Source organism: Colossoma macropomum, unplaced genomic scaffold (assembly GCF_904425465.1).
Source record: "Colossoma macropomum unplaced genomic scaffold, Colossoma_macropomum, whole genome shotgun sequence".
Lineage (NCBI taxonomy): Eukaryota > Metazoa > Chordata > Actinopteri > Characiformes > Serrasalmidae > Colossoma > Colossoma macropomum.
Genome location: NW_023494810.1, coordinates 29,761,172 through 29,787,114, shown reverse-complemented (window position 1 = coordinate 29,787,114; position 25,943 = coordinate 29,761,172). Strand labels below are relative to the sequence as shown.

Genomic DNA, 25,943 nt, shown 5'->3' with positions numbered 1-25,943 from the left:
GTAAATTATTTAGGTTTCTTCGAAGGCTATTAATAGTTTGCTATAGCTTAGTTACCCCTTGTGACAACGTACTGTTTTGGTGCTCTCTACGTTGCCACAATGTTGAAATGTAATTCCTCATTAGGTTGTGACCTTGACAAGACAGCAAAAGTAATCTGTGCTATGTTGACTGTACGTTGTCACAACCTCCTAGAATCCTTTTCCATTTTATTCAGTATTAGTTTTTGATAACAAATGTAGTTCATTGGTGCACAGAAATAGATCTGTGTAATTAGGCCATTTAATTATTTACCAAATAATAGTAAATATGCTTTCATGTTAATTTATAATACTTAACTCACAATATATAACAAGTTCATTTTCATCATTTGACCTTTTAAATCTGATTGCTTAATCATAAAAAAGAATCAGTAGACTACTTAATTACTAATCAGCCCTGTTGTAATACCTACCATCAATATTTAAGGACTCCATACAGACTCTTACACATGGCCAACTGCTTGTAATCCAGCCCCACAAAATACACAGGAAAATTATAATAACTGATAAATTTCTATACTGTAATTTGACCTACCTTGAAGTTCCCAGGTGTTGTAGTAAAGCAGAAGTTCTCTCAGATCCTGGACAGTCACTAACACACACACATACACACACACACATCATCTAAACCGCTTATCCTTCTGGGTCGTGGTGGGGTGCTGGAGCCTATCCCAGCTGTTATTGGGCGGAAGGCAGGATACACCCTGGACAGGCTGCCAGTCCATCACAGGATCCTGGACATCCATTTTTTTAACTACAAGAATAAATCTGCTACCTTCTGGCTGCAGCTTCTAAAGTAAAGTGTTCAAATTTTTACATAAATGCAATAAATAAAGTGTTTGTTTACGTTTAAGATTAAGTCAAAGTGACTGGCTGGAACTTACTGAAGCCCAAAGACGAGTTAATTGGTCTACATCCAAGATGAAGGGCTCGTATGCTTTCCAGTTTTCTTTTTGGGACAAATTAGTCCACGTTTTCACGCAGAGAAATATCTGAGCATGTGAAAAAAGTAACTTTATTGCCCATATGAAAGACTTACAGAAAAGAATAGTTCACACAAATGCCTGCATAACATTTCAAGTAGTAGCAGAACATGTCTAAACTATTTTTGCAAGTTTTTTTTTGTTGTTTATTTATTTTTCCTGGTTTGGAAATGTGTCTTTATATTCATCCTCGTCTCTCTAGACATCACTTTCACTAAAGTTAATTTTTTGGTGAGGGTTTTCATCATAGCTAAACAGACGCTTATATTTTTAATATTGAAGTTGCTCATGCATTCTTATGTATATCTGAGCGAAAGTGCAGTGTAACCATGTGACTCTGTGGAAAATGAAATATTCTCTGATAACTTTTACAGAAATGTATTGTCCAGCAAATAAAACACGATGGGCACCTAAACACCGGACCATCGTCTCGGGATAACATGACATTGCCACCGACAAGAAAGACTCCCATTACGTAAAAGATCAGTTCAAGTCTCGACCCGTATCTTTTCACAGTCATGGTATGCACTAACAGAATGCATCAACATCTTGTAATATTAAAAGCCATCACACTTTTTTTCCCCAAAGCAAAGACAGACACTCTTTAAAGGAGTTGCAACATTAAGTTACAAAGCAAAAAATAACGAGACACAAAAAACAAAACCTAACATCACCCCTTCAATGAACACCTCAGCCTAATTCAAGCTTTTTTTTCTTCACATAGATGTTTTTAGTGTGGATTCACATCACCAACTTCGATCAGTGTCCTAGTAGCCCGGTACCTGTGTAAATATATTTAAAAAAAGACTGTTAGTAGACCAGTTAGTAGACTTGTGCTTTAAGCCAATGACTTCAATGAATGAAACTGAGAAACTGCTGTATTAATTACAAACAAAACTGTTTCTTACCTTTAAATCCTTCTTCAGGCAAACAGACTGTGAAAAAGAATGTTCATAGTCACACATATGCAATGATGGGGAGATATATCCACAATAAAGGCAGTAAAAGCATTAAATGGGCACTATGATCAAAATTAAAAATGCCATCATCGCCACATTTGTTGCAAACATGCCTACTCGCATCCTACGGTGGTGCTGCAGGAGTATCTAGAGCCCATGTGTCACACACAAGGCCCGCGGGCCAAGTCAGGCCCGTGACACAGTCCTATTCGGCCCGCAAAATTATTTAAATTTTCTATTCTTATTAGTCTGTTTCACCCCAAGATGCACTACAGTTCCCAGCATGCACTGCAACATAGTGTGCATTCTGACAGTTTTCCCCCACTGATCATCTCTGGGCCAGCAGTTACATAAAAAGAAAAGATGCCTGGTGTCTAGATCAAGCAAATAGGCAGTTTACTACCTAGAACAATGTTTTTATATAGAATTATTTTTAATAGGTATTCAATGCAGTTTGCTGTTGCAGTCTTGGCATATTTGTAATATACAGTGGCCAGTTCAGGTCAAAATGTTAAGAAAAAATAAAAAAAAATTACACTGCTGGCCCACAGATGTGCTGATACTTCTTAATATGGCCCTTTTACTGGTTGAGTTTGACACCCCTGCTCTAGAGTAAGATTTTCCAGTTTAAAGTCTATGAAACCCCCTTAGGATGATGTATCTTGAAGGTGGGAGGAACTTCAGAAAAAGTACAGCTGCTTTAGTTAGATTTTAGGGGATGGGCTGTTTCAATTTTCTTTTCCCATTAGCTGATGAATGCAGAAGGCAACATAGCTAACGTTACTGCTGGGAAGCCGAATATCTTATTGCAGTATAACTGCAGTAAATAAAATCAATCTTAAAATCATCATTACAGTGAAGAGAATCAATGTTTCAAGCATATGGAAATATGAAGTGCTTCTCTTTAGCTACAAAGGTTTGTGCACCCCTGGTCAAATTACATGTTGATTTCCTAAGTAAAAATAAGTGAACACAACCTCTACAGAGAACACACACCTGCACATTTTAATGCAAAATCACTATTTATTTGCTCACTTTAACAATAAGCATAAATAGTGCAAAAGGTATGGTACATTTTATGTTTTTTTAGTGTGTTTTTAGTGTGTCAGCAAAAAAAAGAAACTGTGCCATAGAATTTGCAGAAATATGCCATATATTGTTAGTTTAACTTGCATGACTATATGGTGTTAACATATACAACTTACAAGTGGAACGGAAACATATTACTTAGTCTACACACACTTCTTACCTTGGTACGCATCATCCATAGCTGCATAATCTGCTATAGGTTCATCAGCCTATGGCACAAAAAAGGGGGTACGTAGTAAGTAAGACATAACACATCTTTGTACTGTATTCCTCTGACTGTGGATGAGATACAAGTGGAACATTGTTATAAAAGGTACCTTTAGAAATATGATGCTTTCTGGAAAAACTCCTAGGCTGCCTAGTGTGGCAGAATCGTCAGTTAAACACCGGCCATCTATAGACAGGTTTTGGTCGAATGGTGCGACAGAGAAGGCATGCATGATCTACAGAAAGGAAGCCATATTAGACAAAATATATATCAGTTACTGAAAGGCACATAGACATAGAACATGAGAGCAGTGCATCTAGACAAAATGCGGATGAAGCAACTGAATAAGCTGTACAACAGTGTGGATGAAGTGGAATTCTGGGGATTTTTCCAGATTTCTGCATAATCAAATGTTTAAGATATAAACAGTCATTCAGAGTGGTTTGACATGAAATGCTTTGTTCTAGAGAAACTTACCGAGTCCGAATTGTTCACAGTGGTGGTGATAGGAACCAGACGTCTGATGAGTTTAATGCTTCTAAAAGCTCCTTCACAGAAAGTTATTACATGAAAAGGTTACGAATATGATGCCTGATCTCTGTGACAGCTCTGAGAAGGTTTTTGGCTTTGCAGGGAGTTGTAAGGCAAAATACTCCCCAAAGAAAACTTTTTTTTGGACAGTAAATAAAATGGCTAGAAACAAATGGCTAGATTTGTGTAGATATTGCAACCCCTTGTTCCCATCACCACCACTGTAAAGAATCAATATGTGTTTTACAGTAACCCATTTTACATCAAATCATCTCACAATTTTGAAAACTTTTGAAAAATTGGTGGAATTCCACTTTAACTTTTTAATTACAACAAATGGATAATTACGGTGCTATTTAGTAATGAATTTCTTATTCTTCTCACAAAAACTGATATAAGACATCTAAAAATGGCCTTTGGTATTCAGTTTCATATTTCTATATAATACATACCCTGTGCCTATGTTATTACTATGAAATAAAATAATAATAATAATAATTATTATTATTATTATTATTATTATTATTATATATGACTCCAAACATGTACCTGGATCTTGAGTTCTTTCAGAGTCTGATTGGCGGAGACAATGAGGGCTTTCTCCCCGCGCAGCTTCCTGTGGCGCATACTCCTGCGGATGCCTGATTTCCCCATAGCGGCAGTAGTGGCTGCAGGGCCAGAGGAGACAGGCACAGTGGAACTCCCCTCACTCAGCTTCTGCCTCTTGGCCCCATCCTCAGACTGCAGTACAGCACAACAGGAAAGAAATAAACACCCACATACATAAATACTCTTTTTAGTGTTGAAATCAAACTTGGTTTAAAAAACGCTTCATTCAAATACTTTCTGCAAAGCACAAGCACTGCTTATGTCAGTGAGTTTCATAAAAAGAGACTTTTGTCTATTAGCTTTCAAACACCATTAGCTATATTATCATCGCTGGAGAAGGCATTCCTATGAAAAGCGGTGAAATCATTCTGCTGAAACTAAGAACAGGCGTTTAGATGAGTGCTGTTCAGTCAAGCTACCTGGTTGAAGTCCGGGTCTTTCTCTCCTTCCACTTTGGGCTCTTCTTTCTCATCCTCTGCCTCGGATCCGCTCATACTGAACTCGGGAGCAGCTTCTTTAATCATCTATACATGAAAAGAAAGAATGACAGACAGGCAGACAAACAGAAAGTAGGCAAAAAAAAGTGAAAAAACTTGAAAAACAGTAGCTACGTTTGCATCCAAAGGATTTTTATGAAAAACACTTCAAACACTTTTTTAAGGAAAATAATGCATTAACACACAAACTTCGTGTCATGTGACATATTTTCCCTCGCATGCCTTTCACCACAAATAAACAGCATGGCGAAGCCTTTTAAAATTGTAAGTGATCAAACAGATCTTTATGCCAGAGAAACGGGATCTCTCACCTAACAGTTTCAATGCATGAATATCAATATCATCTGATTCAGCTATTGCACCATGAAAGCCTTGATAGTTAGCTGCTCAGCTGATTGCAGGAGGACCCCAAAAACTGGGACAGAAAACCACTAATTTTTACCCGATTTTCTCCCCAATGTAATCGTCTCCAATTCCACCCGCTAGTTAGGACTCCCCCAATCACACGATGCTATCAACGCTAGGAGGGTGAAGGCCAACACAGGCTTCCTCCGAGAACTGTGAAGCCAACCACTGCTTCTTTTCGAGCTGCCGCTCACGCAACATCACTGGACAGCCGAACGCGCTCGGAGGAAAGCGCCAACCGCCAGATCTGTTACGTCAGCTAACAGACGCCTGCGCTGACTAGCATCGCGTTGGGTGATGGGGGGAGAAGGAGGGGCCATCCTACCCACCCAGAGAGAGCGAGGCCGGTTGTGCTCTCTCGGACTCCCGACTACGGATGGCTGTAGCATCACCAGGGATCGAACTCGCGATCTCCTGATGATAGGGCCAACGCTTAGACGGTTGCGCCACTCGGGAGCCATTGAAAAACACTTTTTAAGATGTAATGAAACTAAAATCCGCTCAATATTAAGAAAACACTCACCCTCTTGTTGTCGATGACCTTCCGCACATAAACAGTAGCCTGCGCGTACTCTCGCAAATCCCTCTGCTGCTGGAATATGAAGCCCTCACGGCATTCTCGACACAGCTCTGACAAAACACAAACATAAGCACACCTGTATCACAGACTGACACCTTCACTGGCCTCAGCTGACATTAGATCAGTTTTACACAGTACTGTTATGTTAAGTCCCATTCTTAAAGATATGGCCTAAAAATGGACAAAAGTGTGTTGAACAGATAAAAACAGTAGACAACTAGAAGCCTGACTTTTGTGAGTACTTTTGTTGATGCATTTTTGAGGCAACTGTGTGATGATTTTAGTATGTAAGGTCACATTACCTTTTAGCTAACTTAGTCTTGTAACTCCAGTGCAAAACTAAAGCTAATTTCCAAACATTTCTTGGCTGACTAACTACATTTAGGGTAAAGGGGAAATTATTTATATTTCATTTTTGGCTAAACCGTTGCTTCAAAGCAGTGTCTCTCCATCTCGACTCCTGGAAGGCTAAAATTTATTGTTTTCCTGCTTTAATAAGCTGATTCACCTCCATAGCTTATTAACAAACACTGTGTGAGATGAACACTGATAATACTGTGGCCATTTAGGACTGGCTTTCAGATGCACTGCTTTAAAGGGGGATTCCACAGATTTTTCAAAATTCCTGCATATTTCAATTGTTGAGATGTAAACAAAGTTACTCAGTGTTGTCTGATGCAAAATGGTTAATTGTAGACTTGCTGATTCCTTTATAGTGACCAGGGGTCACAATGTCTACAATACAAAAATAGACATTTTATTTACACTATTTATACCATTTTATTTACACATTCATACTATTCAGAACCACCAGTGAACCTACATGGGTCATTTGTGTTTTAATGTGCTATGCTGATGATGGTAAAACTGTGGTAAATTTGAAAAAAAAAAAGTTTTCTTTGGGGACTATTTTGCCTCGCACCACCCTGCATGAATGGATTTAAGATAAAACATTTCTGGCCAACATCTTCTCAATACTACCATGAAGCAGAGCTTCAGGAATCAGAAAATTTATAACAATTCTGTGTAGTAATTTTCTGTGATGGAGCTTTTAGTGCCTTTAAACTCTTCAGACGTCTGGTTCCCATCACCAAGTTTCTCTAGAACAGAGTGTTTTGTATCAAACCACTCTGAATGACTTTGTTTACATCTTAACCATTTAATTCTGTAGAAACGTTGAAACATCAGTGGAATTCCTTTTTAAGGCTTTAAGGACAGTAATTGTTGGGGTGTGTTTACCAGGTTCGGTGTGGTACAGCACATTTCCATTGTCTTGCATTGCGTCATGAATCCTGCATATGGAGATTGGCTGGTCCACCAGGAAGTGCCTGCAGACCACCTCCCATTCGGCCGGCCAGAGCAGAGCTATACTGTGCAATGACAAACACACACACATACACGCATACAGACACATACATACACAGACACACATGCTGTGAGAAAGATAAGCACAGATCTCAAGTCCTATGCAACTGAACAAAGAAACTAAAAGCCATGTGATTTTCATGGTTGAAATTTACTGACCCAACTGGTGATTTTCAACGTTAAAGCTTTGGCACAGCCTTTAACAGAAGTGCACCTTCCATAACTACAACACTTGCAGCATATCGTCATATGCAGAAAATGCCATATTTAAATGTGTAACACATGTAACATGACCATGGGCATTGAAACTTTCGCATATAAGTGTATAAATTAAAATAACACACTTTTTACAAGCTGGTCAGATGAAGGGATTACTTAATGTAACTTTTAAGGGGAAAACTATCACAAGAATCTCCCCACTTGCTAGTTTAGAGACAAGTGGCCTTTAAACCAGCAATTTGAAGTGGATTTTTCTAATTGTCTGCTAAATTAAATGGCTAAGATGCAAACAAACTCATAGAGTGGTTTGATGTGAAATGCCCTGTTCTAAAAAAAACCTGCAGAGTCAGAATTGTTCACAGTAGTGGTGATAGGAACCAGACATCTGAAGAGTTTAATACCTCTAAAAGCTCCCTCACAGACAGTTATTACACAAAATAATTAGGAATGCCTCATACCTGAGATGCATTTTTGAAGGGAAAACAAAGCAAAATATTAAAAAGTTTTTATTTCAAATGTATCAATATTTTACCATCCTCAACATTACACATGGAAACTCAGAAGACACGTGTAGGTTCACTGGTGGTTTGGGATAGCAAATAAAATGGCCACATTTGTGTTGCAGACATTGCGACCTCTGGTTCCTATCACCACCACTGAAAAGAAATCTGAGTTCACTACAATTAAACATTTCACATCAAACTACTCCAAATGACTTTATTTACATCTCAACCATTTGTATATGTAAAATTTTAAAAAATCAGTGGAATTCCCCTTAACAATGCTGAGTTTCTAAAACTAACTTGTCATAATTAAGAGATTAAAGTAATATGGTAGCATAAATAATAGTCTGAACAGTGTTCTTAATAGTTTAGATCATATTAACACTACAGTGTTTTCTGGAAGACTGCACTGTGGTTGATGTTTGGGAGGAAGGTCACTCACTGCTGGGCGTCTCCCTGAAGCATGGAGTCATAAGTAAACATGAAGCCTCCATGAGGGCACAGCAGGATGCTGTTCCCTACGCTGGAAACCGGGGTGGACTTTGCTGGCCTCCTAAAGCAACAGAATTGTATTATTATCGCCTCTAGATTAATTAGCATAGACAACATCTACATAGCTTGATGAGGATTACTACATCTGTTGTACATATGCCTACTTGGCTCTTGCAGTGGTGCTGCAGCAGTCGCTATAATGAGATTTTCTGGATTAAAGAATAGAAAAATCCCCTTCTGATGATGTATCTTGAAGGTGGGAGGACTACAAGCACTTAGGGGTGGATATTTGAATGCAGGCTGTTTGAAATGGCTAATGCTGAAGGAAGCCAGAGAGCTAACGTTAGCTTCTTTATCACTGTGAATGGATTCCAACTGGATGTATGACATATTTGTGCAATGCACGGTGAGAAATGTAGTGAGACAGTGACGGACCGAGACATGGATATTTTAAATGCATGCATTAACAAAGACTTACCTAATAAATTTCCTCCACTCGTCAACAAAGAACAAAGGAACAATGTACAGAATATCTGTGTCCTGGAAACACAAAGAGACAGTATTTAGGACACTGGAATAAAGAGACAGAGCTCTAAACTGTATGTTACATACATTTTTCTCTGTTGCTTTTGCAGTTGGGAAAGATACACTTATTAAAACATTAAGAAAAATACATGCTAGAAGAATTAGATGTGGAATGCTACAGTAAGACATAAACGTTCATGAGCTGAAAACAGGCATCTTTTCTATAGTAGTCAGGACAAAAGTGCAGGAGCAAGGGTGTTGTCATGCTCTTTCCTCATGCCATCACCCTCATAAATAGCTGACCAGTAATACTATCTGCTGGGCTATAGCTGCTTCTGTTGTTTTCCCTCCAAATAGTTATTACAACCTGCTTCAGACTCATGATGTAGATTGCTGTTGTTTGCACTACCTGTATACTGTGTATTGTCTGTAAATAATACATACATTGTTTGCATATGACTTATGTCGATATGTATGTCCATATATACTGTGCATATTGCTTGTATACTGTATATATTGTACCCTGAGTACTGTCTGTAAATTATTTGTATATTGTTTGTTTATTGCATTTAATACTAGAGAGACACCAACAGCTGGAACCAAATTCCTTGTGTGTGTCAACACACTTGGCCAATAAATCTGATTCTGATTCTTATTCATAAAGCATAGTGGAACATTAAAGGTGCAGTAAGTATGACTGTACCTGTGGCCATTTCTGCAGTGATGGGCGATTCTTCTCATGGAAGAGGTTGAGGAGAGAGCTCTTCTGCTCACTGGCCATCATTCGATTCAGAGCCTCATTCTCTTTACCCTCTCTCTCCAGCCTCTGAAAAACAACACATAAAGATCGTAAGATTGTTAGTTTTTGCGCATCACCCAACAGCGTGAGAAGAACTTTTCACTTTTAATTCAACAGCTGCATTTTGGGAGCTGAAAGTAAAGGAAGTGCAAAATGGAAGCTGGTACTTTGCTCATATTTACTTTGATCAATGACATGCAAAACAAACAAAAACCATGAAACAAATGCAGCTCCCACATTGCATCACACTGCTCTAAATCAGGAAAAAACTCCACAGAAGTGTCATGGTATACATGACTAAAAACTACACTTAAAACACCAATTAAAGGGAAATTCCACTGATTTAAACTATTCCGACTCTCTACGCTTTTCTGGAACAGAACATTTCACATCAAAACATTCTGAATGACGTTTACATTTATGATTTAATTATGAAGAAATTTAGAAACATCTGTGGAAATCTCCATTAGGCGGAAGCAACACCGCTTCAATTATAAATCTTCTTACTCTTAACATCACCTTTCTGCTAGTTACTCACACACTAGTACTGAGTAACAGCTGACGAGTTAAAGGGATACTTTACCAATTTTTCTAAATTTCTGCATAAATAATTTATTAGGATATAAACAGTCATTCAGAGTGGTTTGAAGTGAAATGCTCCTTTCTAGAGAAATTTGCAGATTCAGAATTGTTCACAATGGTTGTGATAGGAACCAGACGTCTGAAGAGTTTAATGCCTCTAAAAGCTTCCTCACAGAAAGTTATTACATGAAATGGTAATGAATACTGCATGATGCCAGAGATACTGTTTTAGGCTAGCTTTGAGATTTTTAAAAAAATGCATATATGGAGAAGAGGTATATGCAGGGTGTTGTAAAAAGAATTCCTCTATAAACCTGATGAGGACTCCGGGAGCAGGAGATAGGAGTGGGCAATATGACGATATTTAATCACTATCCTAATGAATTATGTCCTAGTACACTTTTCTGTGCATAACACTAACTAACATTTCATTATAAAGTAAGCATAATAGGCCTGTTTGACTGGATTTAGTGCAGTGCAGTTTGCAAAACACTGAATACAAATCATTGTAGATTATATTAACTAGACTACATAATAGATATTACTTTATAGTATTTTATACTGGCACTACAGACTCTATTTTGTCTGTTCCAACTTCTTTAATATCAGAAAAAAGAAATGTCGTAATTGATTTTTTTTATCACAATGCAATATATTTATAATATTTTTGCCATATACGCCACCCCTATATGGAGATATTCTAGATGCTCTATAAGTTGTTTATAGTGTGATTACCATGCACTGCTGGCAGGGCTCCTGTTGCTGGTTAAACTCTGGAGCACTAGGGAAATACACCTTTAATTTGCTCCACACTTCAGCTGAGACCAGCCGCCTCTCACTCTCCTGAATGCTGAGACCACCTGAAGTGAGAAAACGCATCCAAGTCATTTTAAGGAAATATAAGCATTGTGTTATACATGTTTAATAAACCATTTTAAAGTTGTGAGATTCAAAGCATTCTCTAGATTTACTAACCATGGCAGCAGAGAATGTCTTCATTAAAAGTCTTCATTTCCTCGACATCTCCGTCATTCTCTTTTAAGCTGTCTGTTAACAAGAGCGCAGACAAACAACAAATAAATCACATCAGACACACACAAGATCCGCCAATCCATTCAGAAACAGAATAGTGAAAAACAATTTTAACAACTGTACCTTTTGTATTTGCGCTGGTGGGCTTTTCTCCGTTGGTTTTGCAGTTGGTGTGTTTGGTCTCCTCCTCTTCTTCCTCCAGTTGCTCAAGTGCCAGTTGCCTCCACTGCCTTAAAGACGCCTTCCCGACCCAAAACCCTTCGTCACCACTAAAGCACAGAAAACCAGCAATTCAATTAATCTCAACACTCAGATCATCACTGCTGATTTGTCCAAACATTCATCCATCCATCCATCCATCATCTAAACCGCTTATCCTTCTGGGTCGCGGTGGGGTGCTGGAGCCTATCCCAGCTGTCATCGGGCGGAAGGCAGGATACACCCTGGACAGGTCGCCAGTCCATCGCAGGGCAGACAGACAGACATACACATTCACACACTCACTCACACCTAGGGGCGATTTTAGCATGTCCAATTGGCCTGACTGCATGTTTTTGGACTGTGGGAGGAAACCGGAGTACCCGGAGGAAACCCATGCAGACACGGGGAGAACATGCAAACTCCACACAGAAACGACCCTGGTCGCCCGGCCGGGAATTGAACCCAGGCCATTCTTGCTGTGAGGCGACAGCACTACCCACTGCTGAGAAAATTCAAATAGTTTTATCTTTTCTTGCTCAAGTTCAACCTAAAGGTGCAGTGTGTAAGATTTAGGGGGATCTATTAGCAGAAATGGAACATAGTCTACAAAACCATGTTTGCATTAGTGTATAATCACATGTAACTATGAAACAGTGTTTTTCTTAGCGTACAATGAGCCCTTCACAGCTACATAGGGAGCGGGTCCTCTTTTATTAGAGGCCGCCATACTGCGCCAGCATGTTTCTACAGTAGCCCAGAGCGGACAAACCAAACACTGGCTCTAGAGGGCGCCTTTAGCATTTTTACTTTGAAGCGGCTGCTTGAATTTGGTGGCACTGCAGCACCGGTTGGAAGAAGAATCAGTGGTTGCTGCAGGTGCTGGCTAATCATTTTGTGTGGTAAGAAACCAGATTTTTACAAATAGAGGATCATATTAAGGAAGAAAGCATGAATTCTCATCGTCAAAGAAATAAAAACATGAAGACGCAAAACGAAATTGGGACAGACGATGTCATAAACCCTGAAGGCCAGCATAGATTCTTCTACACACTTGGAAAGGGAGCGGTGGGGAGGGGTAAAGGAGGAGTAAAGGAAGGGTATTTAGTTGATTGCAATCTGCAACCTCACCACTAGATGCAACTAAATCTTACACATCACTCCTTTAAATGAAAATGACAAAAAAATGTGAATACCTTTTCAGCTGTGCTTTGGCGAGGTTAGTCACTTCTCTGTAGTCTTCATTGAGCTGATTTTTAAGCCTGAGTACTTGGCATCGTCGAGTAACACAGTCTCCACACAGAAACGACCCTACACCATTAGACATATCACATCCACAATCACCAGTTAGCCTTTCAGCAATACAGCTCCAAAGTTCCTATGCTCCAGGGTACTTTTCTGATTTTCCACCTGAACTTACCTAATGAAATATGGAGGTTGCAGTAAGGCCAACAGTTAACAAGCTACATTTAAACAAGCATTAGTAAGCTCTTACGGTCTATTCTGGGTCCTCCACCGTAGCGGCTGAAGAGGATCTCAGCAGCTTTGTGAGATATGCGCTTGGCCTCGCCAATACGGTCCGGATGCAACTTGCCATGCGAGCACAGAAAACTGCTGTTGTCGATGGCCTTGATGGCCGTAGAGTCGTCCAGCCATTTCTTCAGCCACTCCACAGGCACAAATTCATAAGGCTCACCTGAAGGGTACCAAAAAAAAAAAATTCACACATGTACAAACAGCAGACAGTGCCATAGCCGAAGAGACAACATTAGTGCCTGTTTGTTTGTCCAGGACAAGAGAAGGTTTGTGTTGGATAAGTGGATGATGGACTTATTTTTCCGATTTAATTTCAAAGAGAAAATGAGAATTTAAAGAACTAGGATAAAGTGCCATCCAGCCCTAAAACTAGCATTTAATATGCCATTTGTCATGTTATCTAATGCCTTGTAGCACAACATTGCATCCCTCAGCCTCATTGTGTTGACAGATTTCATGATTTAGTACCGTTTTCATGCCAAACTGACGGAGAAGTAGCTACGTTAGCTGCTACAGTAACAATCAAACCACATGGCTCACTCATACAACATAAGTGTGCTTCTGAGTAACTTAATATAAAGCAGGACTTGGTCAGTGTTATGTAGTTATTGTCTTTAATTGGATGACTTTTATAGAATGTTAGTGCTCCAGCTGGTCACTTAGCACTGATTTGCCTCAGAATATTGTATGAACTTGTGAATGATTAAGAAACGTATGTTTGTGTGTGTCTGAGAGAGAGAGAGATTATCTTCAGTCAGTTGAATATTCGCGGTCATACGGATGTTTGGTAGTGATAATATTTCAAATATATCATATAGTATTTTGTTTTTACCCTCTTGTGCGGGTAACAGCTCATAGAGCTCCTTGACCTCCACATGTTTGGCTTTGCCCTTGTCCACACTCTGTTTCCTCATGTCGGCCATCTCGCTGCACCACTCTTCAAACTTCTTATTGTCCTGGTCCACCAGCCTCTGGAGGAACGCTTCAGAAACAACACAGACAGGAAAAAAATGCCATAAAGGAAACAAAACCAATAAGAATGTTAAAATGAGCTATTTCTACTAGGGCTGTATTGGGTTAGCTTAAAAAATATATATTATTTTTATTATATTTTAAAAATATTTATCATACTATTATTATTATTACTTAACTTTAGTTCTAGCAACATCAGCATCTGTTCCTTCAGTAGTCTCACTCTATGGCTGCTTAGGAATATTTTAAATCTTTTACTGACTAATTTTAATGTGACTAATAGTGACTAATGTGACCAATAATCTAACAGATTAATTTCTCATATTTATCGACCACATTATTCAATTTTGAATATGAAATTGAACATCAGATTGATCAGCATTAGATCAGCATTAGTTCAGCATTATGTTAAGTTATTAAAATACAGACTACATGTCCAAACTCTTGCTCATACCTGGCACTTCCACGTTCGTCTGAGTTTGGTCCTCCTCCTCTAACTGACGTTTATACACTAACATGTAGGCGTTTCTGGAGCAGTGATAACCTTTGCTAGATTTAGGTTTCCGAGCTTGAGACTTGACAGTTTCAGCTGAGACAAAACAAACAGTGAAAGCTTATTTAGAAAAAAGTCAAATACAACAATACAACAGTATACTGAAAGCAGTATACTACACATGCCATTCAACACTAAAAATCAGGCTTCTGTGGCCCCGAGGACAGAATTGTCTGCAGGTTTTTGTCCCCATTACTGTGGACCAAGAATATGTATATATTCTTTCATTTACAATACCTTTTTTGTCTATAACAGTTATTCACTGACAAAAAGATCTCTCTACCGCTGAAGTATTTGGCAAAATGACCGGTTGCTCTTCACCTAAATCCTCTTCTATGCCCAGCTGTAGCTTTTTGCCCTCCATCTTCTCAATCTCTTCATCATTGAACTTGTACCAGTCGTTGGTGCGGGCGTCGCGTACATGAGCGATGTAGTGGCCAGAGTAGGCGCTCACGCCACGATGGATCAGCACTGCGCTCAGCTCGTATGTACACTTCTCCTCTGAAAAGACCAAAACATTATACAGAATTACCAAAAATGCAACTGTTTCACACCTTTCAAGCCTTCCTGAACATTAACTCCTAGCTGGAATTATGAACTACGCATGAGTCAAAAACCTGCTTATGAGTTTTCTTACTGAAATGGCATAATTAATAGAAATATTTTTAGAAACAATTTTGCGGTGGGGTGGGGGGGGTACTTTGTATTTTGTTGCCATATGGCAACAGTATGCAACAATGGAACAGTCCCTTTATTTATATATCACTTTACTTAAAACGCATAAAACCTTCACTGGTTTTATTCATGAAGAAGAAATTGTAACCTACCACGGATTGTATTTTACATTTTCCTTGAAGTTGTTGTGTACAAACATTGAATTATAGACACTTCAAAGGGCTTCAGAGGCCTGGCCTCTGTGAAAAAAGAAGTACAGACTAACAGACTATACCAAGAAGTCATGTGATCAGATAAAAGTCTACTCAAAAAGCCTTCAACTGTCTGACGGAAAAGATAAAGAAGACTTTTATATTGTAGTCATGCAAAAAATAAATAAAAAAGTCATTGTTGCCATTCGGCAACATCATACACGTCAAGGCAGCAAAGGGCAGTTTTACAATTGATTTTGTACTTTATATTCATTTATAAGTACAAATACTCTGCACGACCGCTGGAACATCTGCCACTCAGTTCAAGTCATGCACAGGCACCAGTCAGATGCACCGAGGAGTTTATGTTTGAAATTATATCATTTTATTCCACTGGATGGGGCAGATCAAGAGAGGAGGGACAAAGTATATGGCAAAACTACGTGCCAGCAAACTTCGGCAGCGTATGAATGATTTTCATTACAAAAATACCTTTTGCTTCCAAAAAAGGGGCCATGTCAAGGACTTCTGGAAAACTAATGAATGTGTTCAATTTCTTCTTGTGACCAGACTGCCTGGAACACAGTAACAAAAAAAAAAACAATCATCATGTAATATAATGAAATACATAATTCCTAAAACAAAAGATCAAATATGAATAATGGCAACTGAGCCCTACCATCTGAAGTGTTCCTTTAATTCAAGTCCCTGAAAATCTGTACGTTCTCTCTTATATTACAATAACACAGCAGTGAGAAACAAACATGATACTTACCTATCAAACACAAAGCGCATAAGCTGAAGGTTGAGTGTGCGTGGAAGGCTGTGGAGCTTTATCCGGCGTGTGGCGCTTTGTTTACTCTGACAGCTCTCACAAAAGTAGCGGTTGTCCCCATCTAACTTCTCCTCCTAAATGACACCAGAGTAAATTAAGCAGACAATATTAAGCTCAGAACATCAGAACACAGTGACCCAACACCTTTCAGTCAGTACCAACAAACCAAATACAGGACTTCAGGTGCAATCCCTGTTACTGATCGTTGGTAAGTCCTTACATAGGAAGCTTGTTAATCGTTATCATGATGTCTTTGTAACAGTATAACAGCTGAAGCCCTCTAACCATTCCATGAAAACAAAAATTTTCAAGCAAGTCTGATACAAGTTGTATGTAAACACTGTTAAAGTTTCAAAGCTTACAATTACTTTTCAGTCCATACATCCCATATACTGAAACTAAGCTGCAAAAACAACCTCTTTTGAATTGATTATTTTTGCAATGTCACAAAAAACAGGCCATTTACATATACTGTATGGACAAACGTATTGGGACACCTATACATTGCACCAATAGGAGCTTTTATTACATTGTAAATCCATACACATTAATATGAAGCTCTTCTGGGAAGCTTTCTACAAGATTTTGGAGAGTGTCTGTGGGAATGTTTGTCCATTCATCCAGAAGAGCATTTGTGAGGTCAGACACTGATGTTGGGCAAGAGGGTCTGGCTCACAATCTCTGTTTTAGTTCATCCCAAAGGTGTTTGATGATGTGAGGTCAGGGCTCTGAGCTCACCCAGTCATGCCTTTATGGACCTTGCTTTGTGCCCTGAGACTCAGTCATGCTGGAACAGAAAAGGTTCTTCCCCAAACTGTTCCCACAAAAGCAAACAACTGACCAGAATGTCTTGTTATGCTGAAGCTGAGATTTCTCTTCACTGGAACTAAGGGGCCTCGGCCAAGCCACCAGTGAACGTACATGTGTCATCTGAGCTTTTATATGTAATGTTGACTGTAAAATAGAGGTAAACCTAAAAAAATAAGTTTTTCTGGGGACTATTTAGCTTCGTAACGCCTTGCATGTATCTCTCCACCGTCAAGCCAAGACTTTGCCTCAAAACCATTGTAAAACAACATCACAGACATTAGGCAGCACATTCATAATCGTTTTATGTAACAACTTTCCAGGATGTTTAATTCGACATTTAATGTGATAACGTCTGGTTCCCATCACCACCACTGCGAACAATTCTAACTTGGTAAGTCTGTTTAGAACAGAGCATTTCATATGAAATTACTTTGACTGTTGACTGTGTTTACATCTTAAAGAAATAATTATGCAAAAATGTTGGAAAATCAGTGAAAATCACCTTTAAATGGTGTTCAGGCCAGCCCTAAACAAAAGTAAATTATTTCTATGAAAATAATGAAGGTCATCTTCTTTAACTATCACACATTATTGATTCACCAATGTAATTTTATCAATACAATGGCAATGCTCATACATATTTTGTCCACAATTTTAATGCAGTTTCTTTTCTGAGTTCTGAACATTTTTATGCCAACAAGCAGCTCTGTGACTAATTCCCAAAACATTTCACAATGACCAAATACCTGAGAGCTAATTACTCCAACACACTAAGCCTGTTGTACTAATGCACACTACATTTTTTATTGGCCCAAACAACTCATGATACATTTATTTGAGGTCCTATCTTCAGCTTACTGCCTAAACGTTATTAACAAAGGAAAAAGCTGTCACCTTGAGGAACTCAGTGATGCACTCCGTCAGGTTTTTGTGCCCTTGAATGTTGAGTTCCAGCTCGTAGAATCGAGACGGTAGTGCAGATGAGCGCCCACATTGGTTACATCTGCATCAGGACACAACAAATTAACCAATAAATCTAAATAGTAATAACACGGTAATGATAATGTAATAGCCTTAAAAATAACCCTTATGCTTCTGATATACTGAATAAAAGTATTCTGCATTTGTCTAAAATGCCAAAACGAATAGAAAGAACCCCACCATTCAAGTGAGAAAGTAAATCTACTCAGTATAAACATAAAGGCCAGTCAAACAGACATATACAACACAGTTAAACTACACATCACTCTTCTCAAGAGTTAAATCAGAAACGTTCAGACATTTGGCTTTATAAAACTCCGCCATAAAAAGGTGTATAAACTGCTTCCCTTGGAAACCCCTGCTTTCCAAATTCTTTCCGACAAAATAAAAAAAATCCCAGGTTTCTATCATGACATATACAGCCAGTCTTTCCTGTATTACATTTGCAGTCTGCTATTCTCATTTTCAATCTGCTGCTCGGCAAGTATTTGAGCAATATTCAGGAGTTGCTTACACTGTAACATAAGAAAACTGTCCACAGAACTGCTGCTGGATCACGTTTTGGAGGTTTGGGTCCTTCTGCTTGGTTAAAGTGTCTTCCAGAAGTGAAAGAAAGAGTTTGGAAAACTCCTGTGCATCCTAAGAACAGAAAATCAGAAGAGAAAATCAGTTACACAGAGAACTGATTAGGCTTATTCATCAGGCTGCTTAAGTAAACTTCATGCTAGAAAGTATTATGACATGTTTATACAGATGTATGTAAGTTACGAAATGCTTGTGTAGGTCATGTAGCCTTATGAACAGCCAGTTTGCATTGTAGTCCATGTCATTACTGGATAGTAAGCCTGAGATTCTAAACATCCAGGCTGGTTTCATGAATGTGAATTAACACTAGTCTTTGACTAATCTGTAAGGTCTATGGTACTTCATCATTAAAAATCCTATTTAGTCTAGGCTTAGGCTTCAAAACCTAATATGCATGCTACAAATGCAAAAATATTAATCTCAACTGCATTTAAACCAACGGACAAATCTGACTTTGTTCCCAAATGCTTGACAGAGCAAAACCAACCAGTAATTCTAACCAACTTATCAACTGGCACAACCCTGATCAGGCAAAGAAAAATCCTAAATATTAGGTTTACCTGCTGCTGCCCCGTATCAAGCCCCAATGCTTTCACCAGACCTGAGGGGTCGATGTACCTTCTGTTGCTGTTCTGCAGCAATGCAAACAGGTACTGCAGGTGTTCACATATCGTCTTCGGTTCATAGTCTGTGAGGTTCACACAAAAGCAGACAACAAAAACAAGGATAAGCCCATGCAGTTATTATTAAACTTTTTAAACACAGTGTAGCATGTTCACTTTTCAACCATACAGATCCTAATGCTGTACTGCTCAATCTACAGCTAGTACATAGTATGAATTACAGTTGGGATCCCTGGTCAAATGACAATTTTCAAAGTTAAAATAAGTTACACCTCCTCTACAGAGAACACACTTTTGCACATTTTAATGCACAATTACTGTTTATGCGCTGAATTTAACATATTGAAAAAATCAACAATAAAATGTTTAATATATGTAATATTTTCCTAATATGTTAAATTAAGCAAATAAATATAAATTGTTAAAAAATCTTATTTTATTAACTTCCATTCAAACTTAGGAACATCGGTCCTTCTCCTGTTAAGTTACGTTTTTCTCTCAACAGCGATGATGTTTATAAAAAACAGAAAAAGAGCGTAATCTAACATCCATATGCCTGTGTGACATGAGTTTTTCCCATTTTTATAGCTCACGGTAAATTATACTGCGCACTAAACTATATCCTTATCCTGCATGACCATAATGAAGCCATAGATGAGGTATGAGTGTATTGAGAGATGTTTTCGGGTGACTACTGACTTCCAGTGTTTGTTAGCTACGTTATCCTCCAGTCCAAAACTATAGAAGCAAAATTCAGCCAATAATTGTCTGGTTCAGTTCATAGCTCATCCAAGGGAGTCTAAAAGTGTCACTGCCTCTTAAGTCACTGCATGAATATGACTAAAAATGAGCAAAGGTGACTAAAATGGTCCTGAAGATTTTGGAACAGGCTATATCTGGAACTCTGATAAGCCTGAGTAACACATGGCTTACGTGTGTGCACCAATTATGTCTTGGCTGACCGACGGCATTTGGAGCAAGCAGAAAATTGTATAAACCTGATTTTTTTGTCAAATCATTCTTTAAATTAAACCAGCTAGCTTTAAAAATAGTAATTGTATTGTCACTTTTGGCAATTAAACCCTGCATGATGAACTCTCTGTAAACAGAAAGTACCTGACTCTGCGTTGTGCCCTTCAGCTCTGGAGTTCTGACACAGGTAGAGCATCCTGCGCAGCTCCAGGTTGTGGAACCACACCTGGAGGAAAGTGTTTACATAACATGTGGCACCCAGATTTGTCAGGCCCACAAACGTGTTCTGAAATGAGAGGGAAAAAAAAGATGTGTTAATTACATCTGTTCAAGCAACATACAAAACAAAACAAAAAGAAGTTGGACTCTGGTTTCTCCTACCCCCACTATTATCGCATGCAAGCATAACCTATATTTTCCTAATTTCCACACAAATCATAGACTGCTGAACATGTCCACACCAGGTCAAGCTCTGTTTTGTTTAACATTTGCTTATTACTGAGCTGCTTGTTTTTTAGGTATGTCTACCTTAGAGGAGCAATTTATAGGTATATGATTTCAATCACCCATCTGTTTCAGCACAATTTATCAGCCTGCATTCAGTAACTGCATACTCACAAAGTGTGCTTATGACAGACATACCTAATAAACTTGGCAATGACAGAACGTACAAGTTAAGTGTAATACACTGGGTACTCAGTTTGTGTATGTGTATATATATATAGATAAAAACAAGGAAAAAACAAGATGATAGAAAACGATTCATTATAGAGAAAGATACTGGCTGAGATTTTCTATACAGGGGTTGTGGTGTCTACAAGGCAAATATATACGTTTTATTTAATATAGTACACTATGTTTTTATAAATGGTGATAATGGTTAATAAAAAAAACTAAATTAATGTAGATAAGCCTAAAACCTTACTCTTAAACAACACTGTCTCAGACATCGGGAAACGTGACTCGTGAGTACTTCATGTAATAGCTTCCTGTGATGTAGCTTTAAGAGGCATGAAAAACTTTGGACGTCTGGTTCCTATCACCTCCACTGTAAACAATTCTGACTTGGAAGGTTTCTCTAGAATGGAGCATTTCACACCAAACCACTGTGAATGACTTTGTGTACATCATTAACTATTCAATTCTGCACAAATTTTGCAAAATACATGGAACTCTGCTTTAAGTGTTTATCCATAATGCACATCACTAGTTTGGAAAGACCTGAGCTGCATGTAAAAGGTCTTCTAGCATATAATTTCTAAGTGCCTCAACACACTGGAAGGAGAGTATTAATCATTCAGCTTTCTATACAACTGTGTGGATGCCTAATTCATGCGTCATTCCACAAAGACACAGTGTGCACAAAAGCTGAGTCACACTGACTGTCCAGTTCACTCCAAGCTTTGCAAACGTGACTAACTGGAATCCCCGTGAACTCCAGAGAAAAACAGTGAACAGCCTGCCAATGTTTCCCAGGACTTCAGCTGACATTTAAGACTTTTAAGACTTGCCAAAAATAGCAATGCGAACTTCAATAGCACTTTACCTTTTTTTGATGACCACTCATGACCCCGTATTCATGTCTAACCTTTTAAACACAGACTTTTATTGCATCCTAAGGATGATTATTCAGCAGTTACACTGAAAACAATGCAAACTGACTGAGTTATTCTGAGGCTACTGGTAAAGTAAGTCTGGACCCACTGGTTTTGTAGAATTCAAGAAGTTAAAAGATCATAATGTATGGCCATACCTTATCTCTTCGCTCAGAGTTCGGGTCATCGATGTTGTGGAAGGCATTTTCGTCAATTTCCCCCAACCATGTATGTTCCCCAATACCAACTAAACAGTTTGGGTTCCCTTTGCAGTTCCTCCTGTGTGACATGACAGAAACAAATTACACTACTCGCAGCCAGTGCAGACACTATGCTACTGCCCTTATTGGGTCTGTCTCAAGCTCAAGTCTTGACTAATGAGCTTGAGACAGATGTTGAATTTCATGCATCTTTGTGCTGGAAAGAACAAAGTGAATGTAATTAATACACTGAACAATAGGCTTAATAAACCAGAGGGCAATGACAATGATCTATGGAGAGGAATGTGTGTCAAATTGAAATGACTACAGTGGAAAAACAAGAAATACAAGGCAAACAACATTACTTTTTCATAGTCACATGCAGGATATGTGCCAAATTGAACAAAACCTCTATTACATTGTTTTTCCACTGCTTGATCTCTTTAAAGAAAAACAAAAGATGAGGTTTTGCATTAAAAAAAAATGAAACACTAAATGTGTATTAAAATTATATACAATCTATTTTGAAATGTAGTGGAAGGCATGACTATACTGCTTTCCACCATACACTACCTGAAACAGATTTGCCTCACTGAAATACCATCGTAACAGTGAAACTAATGAAATACAACGCACATATGACATTACTTTTCATAGGTAAAGTTCAGAATAAGTGCCAAAACAAAAAGGAAAACCTCTTCTACAAGGTTTTCATGTTGCTTGACCTCTTTTTTGTATATAGATAGATAGATAAATAGATAGATAGAACTTGTTGATCCCGAAGGGAAATTGCAGTGTTTCAGTAGCAAGACATATAATTGCACATAAACTTACATATGCTATGCAGAAAATAAAAAAAAATAGAAATAAAACTAGACATAAGTTAAAGTATAATAGAAATAAAAGTATATCTATTTGCATATTTACATATATGACACAGATTTGTTGTATTTACATGACAGCAGGCACTGAGTGGTATGAGGTAAACTAAAAGCACAATGATTATAGACATAACTGACTCAGAGTTGCATCGATATTACAGTGTAAAGTGCGCAGTGAGAGTCATTACAGTAGCAGTTATGATATACTGCACAGTGTGTATTAATAGGAGAGGAGATACAGTGATGAGGTTCAGCCCAGTTCAGACAGCAGGAGATCAGTAACGTCTCTGCAGTAAGAGGGTGGTAAGAAAGATCTCACACAGCTCTAACACAGCGCAGCTGTAACAGCCGGCCACTGAATGCGCTTCTCTGTTTATCCAGTATAGCATGCAGGGGGTGTGAGGTGTTGTCCAAGATGGCTAACAGCTTGTACTTTAAAGGTATTTTAGAAATGCAACCAAAACAGTGAAAATCAATGCACACACAAGATTGCATTTAAACAGTAACAATCAGAAAATTGTGCCAAAATACAACATAAAAGACCCATTTAGAGCAGGGGCAGCATAATATTTATCGTCGCTGTGAAAAAAATGTGTCACAAAAAGCTTTTCTGTGTGTACTGCGGATATCTTCAGTACTTAAAAACACTTTTCAACCGCATGTTTGATTACAGAGAGATCACAATCAGTCCTGTTTAATTGGATTTAGTGCAGCACAGTGTGTGAAATGTTCTATACAAATAACTGGATCCACGGTTTTTGATATTGTTTAAATGTGCCACTACTTCATCTGTTCCCATCGGTTAGATGTCAGAAAAGTTGGAAGTACTGCACTGGCATTAGCTGTGACGTTATTACATTTATCAGTAAAGAGGTCAAGCAGCGTGAAAACAATGTAATAGAGGTTCTTTCATTCATTTGAGCACATACTCTGCGTGTCACTATGGAAAAGTAATGTCATGTAGAACTGGGCGATACAACAGAAAGTAATATCACGATATTTCAAGTGTTTCACGATACATGATGTGTCACGATATTTATGTTTTCTGACATCTGATGAGCTGGAACAGACAAAGTAGCACCACATTTTACAAATACTAATAAAAAAAATGTGAATCCAACATTTCACTCTCTATGCTGCACTACGTCCAATTAAACAGGACCAACTAAGCTCTCTTTTTAATCAAACAGCTGTAAAAAAGTACTGATAATATCCATGATATGCTCAGAAAAGCATATTGTGACATACTGTGATGTATTATACGCTGATAATGATATGTTGCCCAGCTCTAATGTCATGTGTGCATTGCATTTTCACGTTTTTCCACTGTTGTGACTGCTTTTCAATCGGCAGAAGGCAGCTTAGGCTTCATAAAATAGCTGGTAATAAACAAAACCAACTCATTACCTGCAGGTTCCCCTCTTGCACGCCGGTACAGCGATCCGGTAAGCTAACTCGATATGTTCCTGTGTGATGTCCTCTGGTTTGACTGTATCGACCCATCGCCAAGCGGCTTTCTCCAGCTGTAGACGAGGAGCCATTCTACAAACAAACACGAAACTTAAGTCATCCTTATTCGCCAGCATCTTCTTCGAATTTCCCCGTTCCACCTTAAACGGTGCAGCAGTTCCATTCTGGCGCCTGAGTTGCCACAGTGTAACCGCTGCACCTTTTAAGGTGGAACGGAAAAATTCAAACAAAAAGCTGGCGAATATGAAGAAACCAACTCCTGCCTGGCCAAACAAACCAACAGCGTCCAACAAACGACAACCAAGTCCACAACAATCAACACAGACCGGAGTTTAACAGAAACAAAGTCAAGTGAACTCTCCGCTGCGTTACATTAGCCAGCTTGCTAATCATTTCCCAACGTTCCAGATAGACTCCGTTAGCTTAGCTTAGCATAGCTGCGCCAGAATTATGCCGATATTTTGTCTACAGTGCATTTATTGGAAACTTACTCCAAGGACAAAGTCAGTCACCTAGCTGACTACTTAGCGACCGGCACCGCTAGGATATTTATAAACTTCAAACTGTTCTTTGCCTGCTGGTTTAGCATTAGCACGAAGCTAAAGGTATCCTGCCGTATTATTATGCTGCGCAGTAGCTTAGCTTAGCTTGAAAAGCTAACTAGGTACGATGACTAAATCAGCAAAGCATCATTTAAACAAAAAAAAACGTGAGCTCGAACCTTGCTTGTATGTGCCAGAAACCTCTGTTAATGCAGCTGCTTTAATATTTGTATTTTTTTCACATTTTATTCGGAGTGTGTTTGTATTTAGCGCCCTTCTCTCTGTTTTTAAATTATATATTTTTTCCCCCTTCCTCACTTTCAAACTTGTTGGAGGCGTACGTGCAAACGCCTGACGTACTCTTGACGTACGCGGGCGCGTCCCAATCGATGTACCCGCGTTCTAACTAGGGCGCTTAGCTAGGGAGAAGTCGGGCTCCTGCTGTTGGGTTCCAAACGGTAAGAAAACGTCTAGGGTGCAACAACGCGCTGTTGGTCAAACTCGCCGCTCAGAGTACAGCTTACTAAGGAAGCCCATTTCAGCCACTGTAAAAAAAAAACACATAGCCACTTAGTAAGACATAAAAATAAGAACGTTTTCCATAATTATAAGAAAGTAAGTCATAATTATGACATAGTAGGTCATTATTATGGGATATTAAGTCATAATTATGAGATATTAAGTCATAATTATGAGATTGAATCTCATTTTTATAAGATATTAAGTCATAATTATGAATTTTAATCTCATTATTATGAGAAACTAAGTCATAATTGTGAGAAGGTAAGTCATTATTAGGAGATACTAAGTCATTATTATGAGATGCTAAGTCATGATTATGGGAAGATTACTCATAATAATGAGATATTAAATTATAAGACTGAATCTCATTCTTATGAGATACAAA

General features: G+C 38.5%; 1 protein-coding gene across 3 annotated transcripts; it reads right to left on the bottom strand.

The window, feature by feature from the left end:
• Positions 1-1,028: 1,028 nt before the first annotated feature.
• Positions 1,029-25,523, bottom strand: usp48 (ubiquitin specific peptidase 48). Of its 3 annotated transcripts, none has more exons than XM_036559687.1 (28): positions 25,216-25,523; positions 24,432-24,566; positions 22,102-22,222; positions 20,493-20,634; positions 19,314-19,441; positions 18,683-18,807; positions 18,082-18,190; positions 16,318-16,451; positions 16,035-16,117; positions 14,998-15,177; positions 14,578-14,712; positions 13,984-14,133; positions 13,111-13,311; positions 12,812-12,926; positions 11,541-11,686; positions 11,361-11,432; positions 11,121-11,245; positions 9,708-9,830; positions 8,958-9,019; positions 8,430-8,540; positions 7,140-7,270; positions 5,844-5,950; positions 4,838-4,942; positions 4,359-4,550; positions 3,388-3,513; positions 3,231-3,279; positions 1,931-1,957; positions 1,029-1,804 (listed from the first exon to the last, which is right to left on the bottom strand). In XM_036559687.1, the coding sequence occupies exons 2-28, from the start codon at positions 24,563-24,565 to the stop codon at positions 1,782-1,784; spliced, it is 3,156 nt and encodes a 1,051-aa protein (XP_036415580.1). In that variant the 5' UTR covers position 24,566; positions 25,216-25,523; the 3' UTR covers positions 1,029-1,781. The 3 variants fall into 3 exon arrangements, 2 of the variants coding, with proteins under 2 accessions (XP_036415580.1, XP_036415581.1); XM_036559688.1 differs by lacking the exon at positions 25,216-25,523 and adding an exon at positions 24,986-25,090; XR_005006132.1 differs by lacking the exons at positions 1,029-1,804; positions 1,931-1,957; positions 3,231-3,279; positions 3,388-3,513; positions 4,359-4,550 and having other exon boundaries at positions 4,844-4,942; positions 7,140-7,265; positions 25,216-25,521.
• Between the last annotated feature and the right edge of the window lie 420 nt (positions 25,524-25,943).

Coding starts and splice junctions, on each gene's coding strand:
- usp48 (XM_036559687.1), bottom strand. CDS start 24,565: ATGGCTCCTCGTCTACAGCTGGAGAAAGCCGCTTGGCGATGGGTCGAT. Junction 14,134..14,577: donor GACGAACGTGGAAGTGCCAG/GTATGAGCAAGA, acceptor TTGTTTCTGAAG/CGTTCCTCCAGAGGCTGGTG. Junction 3,280..3,387: donor AAAGCATCATATTTCTAAAG/GTACCTTTTATA, acceptor TTTGTGCCATAG/GCTGATGAACCTATAGCAGA.